General features: G+C 46.8%; 1 protein-coding gene across 1 annotated transcript in view; it reads right to left on the bottom strand.

The window, feature by feature from the left end:
* LOC107120783 (nesprin-2-like) overlaps positions 1–9,077 on the bottom strand; it is a gene marked incomplete at its 3' end in the record, with an annotated part of 122,056 nt that overhangs the window by 8,914 nt on the left and 104,065 nt on the right. The window contains exons 38-39 of the mRNA XM_015423551.1: positions 3,195–3,389; positions 1,288–1,362 (exon numbers count right to left, since the gene is read on the bottom strand). Coding sequence (XP_015279037.1) covers positions 1,288–1,362; positions 3,195–3,389 — 270 coding nt within the window. The remainder of the gene's footprint in view (positions 1–1,287; positions 1,363–3,194; positions 3,390–9,077) is intronic.

Raw genomic sequence — 9,077 nt, 5'->3', positions numbered from 1 at the left:
ATCAAGCCCGGTTCTCCCAGATTAGAGTCCACGCACTTAACCACTACACCAGACTGGCTCTCAAGTGCTTCTTTCCTCATTTCTAATTTGAAGGGGCTCTTTCTGTATTGAGAGTTATCCTGCTATACATTTTTTCAAAGGGTAGCCATGTTGGCCTGCATTAGTATAGCTGATTTTATACTCCGCTTTTCTCTGCCCTAAGGTCTCAGAGCGGCTTACAATCGCCTTCCCTTTCCTCTCCCCACAACAGGCACCTTGTGAGGCAGGTGGGACTGAGAGAGTCCTGAGATAACTGGGACGGGCCCACGGTCACCCAGCTGGCTTTTATGTGGAGGAGGAGCGGGGAATCAAACCCGGTTCCCCAGATTAGAGTCCGCTGCCTCCAGTAGCACCTCAGAGAGCAAAACGATTTCTGGGGGTATAAGCTTTTGAGAGTCAACGGGAGCCTTTCGTACTGGCTTCAGGGGTGATGAGCTTTGTATTAGACCAGGGGTGTCAAGCATCAGGCCCGGGGACCAGAACCGGCCCGTTCAGGGCTCTTGTGCGGCCCGCGAGCAACTGATGCAAGGGAGGAAGGGCGGGGGGGGGAGTGGGCGGAGCCACTCCATTGTGGCTTCAGCACGGCAGAACAACCTCGTCTGCGGCAGTCAAGCATCATGGGAGCATCTACCCATGCTGGCTGCACTGCTCCCTCTCCAGTCCGCCCATGTGGGTTTTCCTCTGCACTCCCCTCCCACAGCCCATGGGACCTTGCACTGAGGATACACCAACTTGGAGCTTACCAGCTGCTGTCCTTTATACGGTTTCTATCTCCAGGAGCTGGCATTACGTTTCTTGGCACATGTGCCCTGGCCAAACAAAGTGACATTTATGTCAGATCCAGCCCTCATAACAAATGAGTTTGACACCACCGTACGAGCAACTGATGCAAGGGAGGAAGTGCGGGGGGGGGAGTGGGCGGAGCCACTCCATTGTGGCTTCAGCACGGCAGAACAACCTCGTCTGCGGCAGTCAAGCATCATGGGAGCACCTACCCACACTGGCTGCACTGCTCCCTCTCCAGTCCGCCTCTGGGTTTTCCTCTGCACTCCCTTCCCCCGACCCATGGGACCCTGCAGTGAGGATACACCAACTCAGAGCTTACCAGCTGCTGTCCTTTATACGGTTTCTATCTCCAGGAGCTGGCATTACGTTTCATGGCACATGTGCCCTGGCCAAACAAAGTGACAATTATGTCAGATCCAGCCCGCATAACAAATGAGTTTGACACCACTGTATTAGACTTACTTCACCGAGGAATGAGCCGTCTTCTGCTTCTTCAACCAGGGAAGGTAGAAGAGACAGCGACCCTCGCTTCGACAGCTGCAACGTACATGGAGAGATACAGCCCAGTTAACCAGAGCCGCAGAAAGGTTCCTTTATTCTGTCCTCTTCAAATCCGGTGTTCAGCCACTTTCCCACACGTGCTAAGGCACCAACTAACTCAGAGGGCTGCTACAGGCATGACGCTGCCAATATGAAGCGCTTTTACCAGCCACAGACTTCAACAGGAGAAATACAAGCGGGCATTTTACACTCTCGTGGACATCAGCAGAACTGGAATATACTTAACCTTGATCGGACAAGGAAAACAGCCTCGATCGACTCCCCCTGCCTTGCTCTCTTTATCAGCTATTTTAGCAACAACAATCCTTGAACTCCCTCTAACTCCTGGCAACACAGAATCACAGAGCTGGAAGGGGTCCTACAGGTAATCTAGTCCATCCCTCTGCAGGATCAGCCTAGAGCATCCCTGACCAGAGCTCACCACCTCCCTAGGCAGCCAATTTCACTGTTGAATAACTCTGTCAAACCTGTCAAGTTTTCCCTAATATCCAGCTGGTACCTTCCTGCCCTTAATTTAAACCCATGATTGCGAGTCCTCTCCTCTGCTGCCGACAGGAACTGCTGCCCCCTCTGAGTGACAGCCCTTCCAATACTCGAAGAAAGCAATCAATATTTGCCCCCTCAACCTCCTCTTCTCCAGACTGAACATTCCCAAGTCCCTCAGCCTTTCCTCACAGGGCTTGGTCTCCAGGCCCCTGATCATCCTCATCACTCTCCCTCTGCATTCTGTCCGCACCCTTTCTGAAGTGAGGCCTCCAGAACTGCACACAGCACTCCAGGTGCAGCCTGACCAACATATACAAGGAAGTCTGAAGAATGTGATCTTGAAATATGTTGCCGTATGTTTTGAGGGTTTCCTCCTCTTACAAAGACAGTTTCTGGAGGGTAACTGTGTTGGTCTACAGAACAGCAGCTAGATTCGAGTCCAGGAGCACCTCAGAGACCCACAAGATTCTGGGGGTACAAGCTGACAAGGAGAGCTGTGACTCTCAAAAGCTTATACCCTGAAAATCTTGTGGGTGCCTCATTTGCTCCTGAACTCGAACCCAGCTCCTCCTCTAATGTCTCCTTCACCAGAGCCCCTCCCCCCCTTCTTCCTATCGAAAATAACAAAAAATGTAAAGGAGTTCCCTTGAGCATTTGACCAATTTGCAATGAAGAAGAAGAGCTGGTTTTCATACCCCGCTTTTTGTAACTGTAAAGAGTCTCAAAGAGGCTTACAATCCCCTTCCCTTCCTCTCCCCACAACAGGTACCTTGTGTGGCGGGTGGGGCTGAGAGAGTTCTGAGAGAACCGTGACTGGCCCAAGGTTACCTAGCAGGCTTCATGTGGAAGAAGATGAAGAAGAGTTGGTTTTTATACCCCACTTTCCTCTAACTTTGAGCCTCAAAGAGGCTTACAATTCCCTTCCCTTCTTCCCCCCACAACAGGTACCTTGTGAAGCAGGTGGGGCTGAGAGAGTTCTGAGAGAACTGTGAACTGGCCCAAGGCCACTGAGTAGGCTCCATGTGGAAGAAGATGAAGAAGAGTTGGCTTTTATACCCTTTCTCTACCTTAAGAAGTCTCGGAGTGGCTTAGAATCACCTTCCCTTCCTCTCCCCACAACAGTCACCTTGTGAGGTAGATGGGGCTGAGAGAGTTCTGAGAGAACGGTGAGTGGCCCAAGGTCACCCAGCAGACTTCTTGTGGAGGAGTGGGGAATCAAACCCCATTTTCCAGGTCACAGTCTGCTGCTCTTAACCATTACACCACACTGGCCATCGAAGCCACTGAAGCCACGTCAAGGGACATGATGGTGTTCCACATACCTGTCGATCAGTGCCTCCTCCACTGGCCAACCCACTTTCCTCTAGCTCCGTAGATTCAACACCTTCATCTTCCAGTTCAGACTGTTCATGCCGCTGGTGAAGCTCCAGCAGAGAACTCTTCATGGTCATCAAGAGGTCATCCTTTGTCTGGCACAGGAGAACGATCTTTTGCTTTATCTTCTCCATCTCTTCGCCCTAAGGAACAATCACATTCAGGTGTAACCTCTGCACAGGGGTAGGGGGCACGAAAGGGAAGGAACGAGCGAGTCCCGTCTTACTGCGATGCCATCGGCCAAGTTTTCCTCGACTTCCTTTTCCACACTGAAGCAATTCCCCATTGCCACTGCAAGAGGTTCCACAGGAAACGACCTAGCCTGGTGGCCGCCTGCACCACCGGCCATAGCTCAGTAAGGAATGTAGAGGTTCAGTAATAAACACCTAGCCTGGACACTCTCCGGATTGTGGGAGTGGATATCCTGGAGGCTGAGTAGCTAGGAGTTCCACCGGTGACAAAACGCAGGTTAGACAAATGACTAAAGTAGACAGCACAACTAACAATACTACTTCCTGTCATCACCTCTGGAAGGGAACTGAGATGGGGGCGGGGAGGTTTTTCTTATCTCATGCAAGACAAAACTGGGAAATACAGAAAGAAGCAATGTTTCCTCTAAGCTGTGGAGGCTTGTGAGCAAAAATTCTGCTTTGTGAGCTACTGGGATTAAAGTTGTGAGCGAGCGATATGGCGACTGTATAAATTAGTTTGCTCTGGGAGCGCTCCTTCCTGAGTGAAGACCAAAATGTGTGAGCCGTAGGCTAAAAAACTGTGAGCTAGCTCACCCTAACTCAGCTTAGAGGGAACACTGGAAGGATGTACAACTTGTTGTTTTGTTGTCAAGTCACAGCTGACTTATGGCGACCCCATAGGGTTTTCAAGGCAACAGACCTTCATTCGGGTATGTTGTAGGGCTACCTTTCGGCTATGCTCCTGCAAGGTCCCTTCCAACTCTAACATTCTATGTTTTATGACACTCAGAGGTGGTGCTACCCTATTAAGGACATTTATAAGTTGCAAGATCTAATGTTTGGTATTGCTTATTGACTGACTACTCTAATTTGTCTTTGTCGTCTGTTATGCTATTTCTTTGTAATCTGCTTCATGCTTCTGTATTTGTTGGCTCTACTAAATAAAAAGCCAACATATAAAAAAATAGGTGGTTTGTCATTGCCTGTCCAAGTGTCACGGGCCTGGTATTCCTTGCAGGTGTCCCAGACAAATTCTAGCCAGGGCTGACCCTTCTGAGATCAGATGTGATCGGGCTAGCTAGGGCTATAGCATGCTGTAAAGGTAAAGGTTTCCCTTGCTCGAATGCCAGTCAAATCCGACTCTAGGGTTGTGGTGCTCATCTCCGTTTCAAAGCCGAAGAGCCAGCACTGTCCGAAGACGCTTCCGTGGTCATGTGGCCGGCATGACTAAACACCAAGGCGCACAGAATGCTGTTACCTTCCCACCGAAGTGGTACCTATTTATCTACTTGCAATCTCTTGCTTTTGAACTGCTAGGTTGGCAGGAGCTGGAACTAGAGATGGGAGCGCACTCCATCATGCGGCACCCAGGTCTCGAACTACCGACCTTCCACAGCCTGCAGTTCAGCGTCTTAACCACTTGAGCCACCGCAGCTCCATGTAGCATGCTGTACAAAATGCTAATTCAATCTAAAAAGCGAGAAGCACATCGCGTGCTGAAAGTGTCCAAGGAAATGCAAACGAGCTGTGCTGTCCTCTCTGCCTTCGTTCTCAAGTAGGTACCAACTTGACAAACTAGTAATTAGGCACTTTAACTTGTGCTCTGTACCACGTGAATTACAACAGCTGCGATGCAGTGGCAATTTCAATATTAACAGAAGTCCGAGCACCAAATCCATTAACAAGGTTACCCGACTCTGGAATGCCCTCCTGGCCTCTTCCTTTCAGCTTCCCTTAAGCTCATTCATTTTCCCGCCGCCTGCTAAAAATCGGCCTCTTTGAGGAGGTCTTTAACCTGTAGACTCTGCTGATGCAGGCATCCATGTGGAGTTTAGTGCAGTTGGATTTACTGGCTTTTCTTTGATCTTTTTAGTGTTTCAGCTCATTTTCCTGTACTAGAATGGTGCTGAGAGGGGTTATTTGCCAGTACCAGTTTGGCTCAGGGGAAAAAGTTCAGGGGAGGAGGAGGAGGAGGAGGAGAAGGAGAAGAAGAAGAAGAAGAGGAGGAGGAGATTGGATTTATACCCTGCCCTTCACTTGGAGTCTCAGAGCAGCTTACAAACTTCTTCCCCTTCCCCTCCCCGCAACAGACACACCCTGTGATGTAGGTGTGGTTAAGAGAGCGCTTTCAAGAACTGTCCTTGAGAGAACAGCTCTGACAGAACTATGGCTTGCCCAAGGTCATGCAGCAGCTGCAAGTGGAGGAGTGGAGTATCAAACCCGGTTCTCCCAGATTACAGTCTGCACACTTAACCACTACACCAAACTGGGAAGGCAGTAACCCCTCTTCCCCCTACACCACAGTGTTGATGAGAATCGGTCACCTGTGACACGTGGAAACGGAGCTGCCACTGGGAATTCAGAATGGCTGCTAGTCCCCATAGCGAACTCGTATAACTTGTAACGTGTGGTTTAGCTCTCAGTCCTTTCCTAATAACAGGTTGGTATACAGTCACAACTATAAAGACAGAAGGACCCACAGGAAACCAGAAATAGATCAGGGAGGAGACTCCTAGGTCATTGGGGAGAATAGCCATTTGGTTGACTCCCACCAGAGATGGGCTTTCACATAATGGATGGAAGAGGTGCCTCCACATTTCTTTCACACCTTCAGCATGACCCACTGTCATCTTGCTATCAGTTTGATGCAGTCTTTCAATTGCTAGGCCTGTGCTAAGAAGTGCATGTATACAGGGATCAAAAAATGGGGGGGGGCGGCGCGGCGACGGGTGGAGCACGGCTTCTTTCCATGCCGCCCGTCCCGCTAACAGATCTTTCCGAGGCTCCCGGTCTCCGGGAGAACTTGGCCAGCCCTCATGGAGTGAGGGCGGGAGTAAGGGGCGTCTTTTTGGGTGGGGCGCGATCGGCAAAGCGGGGGGTGTCCAGAAACAGCCCCAATACAAGACCGTTTGTTTGGGGAAAACATGGCCGTCGCCATGTTTGGACTAGCTGCTGCCAACCGGCTTTTTTAATTAAATGGGAAATACAATGAGGAAATTTACTAACACGGCAAAACAGAAGAAAAATAACGAAGGTTGAGTAATGTTTTTCTTTGGTGGAGTGTTAAAGAAGCCCCCAAAGAGGAATTGTCCAAGAAGGAAAGTGGAAACGGCCGGGAGAAGCAAGGGACAAAAGTTTATACCGGTGTCTGTTCGGGGGGAAAAGGAACTATAAATACTGTCGTTCTGGGTTTAGATGGATTGGTTCTATTGGCAAAGATGTCTAAAGAAAAAAATTGTTGGTGTAAAAGCTTATGGAATACAGGGAACTTCTTGTTGAAAGTTGAAGCGCTATGGAGGAACCGATCGATATGGAGGAAGAGACGGAAGTTGAACAGGAGTTTGATGACAACGTCGAGATGGGTGAGCTGACTGTGGAACAGTTTTTGAGAATTTTGAGGGCGACAATCCAAGGAGAATGCAGAAAAGCATGTGGGAAAATAATGGAAAAATTGGATAACGTCCAGAGAAAGTTTGGAGAGAGGGAGGAAGCAGAACGGCCCAATTTGAGAGAAATACCAGAGGAGCGGCAAAAGGAGAAGTGTACTGACATTAAAGAAAGAGAACCGGAGCCTATGCAAGAGACGGAATATTTGGTAACTGAAAGAACTAGAAAGGATTTAAAGGGAAAAGAACGGACATGTGTTAAAGTAGGAGTATCTAGCTGTAAAAAGGGACGGAAGAAGAATGGCAAAGAAGGAGAAAGGAGGATTAAGAGAAGGAAAAGAAGGGCCTGGAAATTTAAAGAGAAAAGCCCTAGAAGGAAGATGGAATGGTTAAATAACAGCAAGGAGAAATTGGGAAAGCTAAGAAGACATAAAGATCGAAGTCATGTAGACAGACTGAGGCAGATAGGGAGAATGTTGATGTATAAGAGAAAGAATAAGAGATTGAGAAAGGCAGAAGGTTTGGTTTATACCTTAGATAGGACTAGATGGAGTAATGACCTGGATAATTAACTTTCAACTGTGTATAATTTAAAGTGATATGTTTTGGTTCCATATGTGAGCTTGCTAGAAGAATAGAATGGGATGCTTGACCCAAATAATGACTTGAGGTGCTATTTATATTAATAAGGGGTTAATGAGGATTGTTAATAAGTTAATAACAATAAATAAAATATTGAGGGGTAAAGAAATTGGCAATCATGGGATATTGGAGAAAAATTATGTAGAAAGATGTAATGAGTGGCTTATAAATGAGGGGGAGGAATAATGAATTTGAAAGTATTTAAGTAGGTATAGAAATTTTCTTTGTTTGTGTTTTTGGTTATTTTGTGTTTTTTTAAGATTATTAGTGAATCATGATAGAAAATTTAGAGAATTTAATGTGATATTGGGTTTTAATATGATATTTAATAAAAAAGAAGTACTGGATGGGTTATGAATTGGGAAGTTAAGATGTTATTGTAGATGATATTTAGTTAATTATGTATGTATTTATTGGTGTATCGGGGCATAGATCTGACTCAGATTAGACAGGTTATTAATTGAATGGCTGATGGAATAGTAATTGGGGAGCAAACAAAGCTAGCTTACTTTGGATAGGTGTATTTAAGATATAGGAGATGAAGAATTAATGGAAACGTAAGGGGGAAAACAAAATATATAGAGAGAGAGTAAATGAAGAATAAAAATAAAAATCAATAAATTGAACTTTAAACCCTGTTTTTCATACTGGGAAGATATGTCTATAGGATACTAGTATGCATTAATATTGCCAATATGATCTTATAGGTCATAGGTTAGGTAGGGCAGTATTATATAACAAAGGAAAAGTAAATGGCAAATTTATTTGTACTCAACGTAGATTGGATAAAATAGTGGAGAATAGCAGAAGGATAATTGTGTATGTATTTGGGTAATATGATTGTTATGTCTGTTTTGCTGAAAAAGGAATAAGGAATTGTGGGGGAAATGTACATGTATCCTTGTCGTCTTGGTATTTATGTATGATACAGGCTTATACTGGAAAAACCAATAAATAAATTGTTCAGAAAAGATGGGGTTCCTTATTCTATTTCTGGTATTCAGGCATAGCCTTGCGGGAACACTGGGGCAGGATCAAAGGACTGACTATAATAAGAGTCATGTGAACACACATGAAGCTGCCTTATACTGAATATCAGTTCATCAGTCCATCAAAGTCAGTAGCATTGTCTGCTCAGACTGGCAGCGGCTCTCCAGGGTCTCAGGCGGAGGTCTTTCACATCACCTCCTACCTGGTCCTTGAATCAGAGGTGCCAGGGATTGAACCGGGGACCTTCTGCATACCAAGCAGATGCTCTACCACGGAGCCACAGCCCCTCCCCAGTCTGGAGGTAATGTGGTTTATGGGGCTTGATTTCAAGATGGAACCAAAACAACCAGGTCCACAGGAGAAAATTCATAAGATGTTTGAATCAGGGGCCTTGGCAATAGTGTCACATGGGAAACAGGCGGGGAAGGAGGACCGAGAGCAAACAAAGAGCACTGCACAGAGACAGTTTCACAGGGCAGCTGTGTTGTTCTACAGCAGAACACCTGGATTCGAGTCCAGTAGCACCTTAGTAACCAACAAGATTTTTGAGGTACGAACTTTCGAGAGTCAAAGCGCCCATGGTCTGATGAACGGCCCTTTGGCTCTCGAAAGCTCGTACCCC

Source organism: Gekko japonicus, unplaced genomic scaffold, assembly GCF_001447785.1.
Source record: "Gekko japonicus isolate JY-2015 unplaced genomic scaffold, Gekko_japonicus_V1.1 scaffold3438, whole genome shotgun sequence".
In the NCBI taxonomy this organism is placed as follows: domain Eukaryota; kingdom Metazoa; phylum Chordata; class Lepidosauria; order Squamata; family Gekkonidae; genus Gekko; species Gekko japonicus.
The sequence above is the reverse complement of the archived record's forward strand: the minus strand, read 5'-3'. Positions and strand labels throughout refer to the sequence as shown.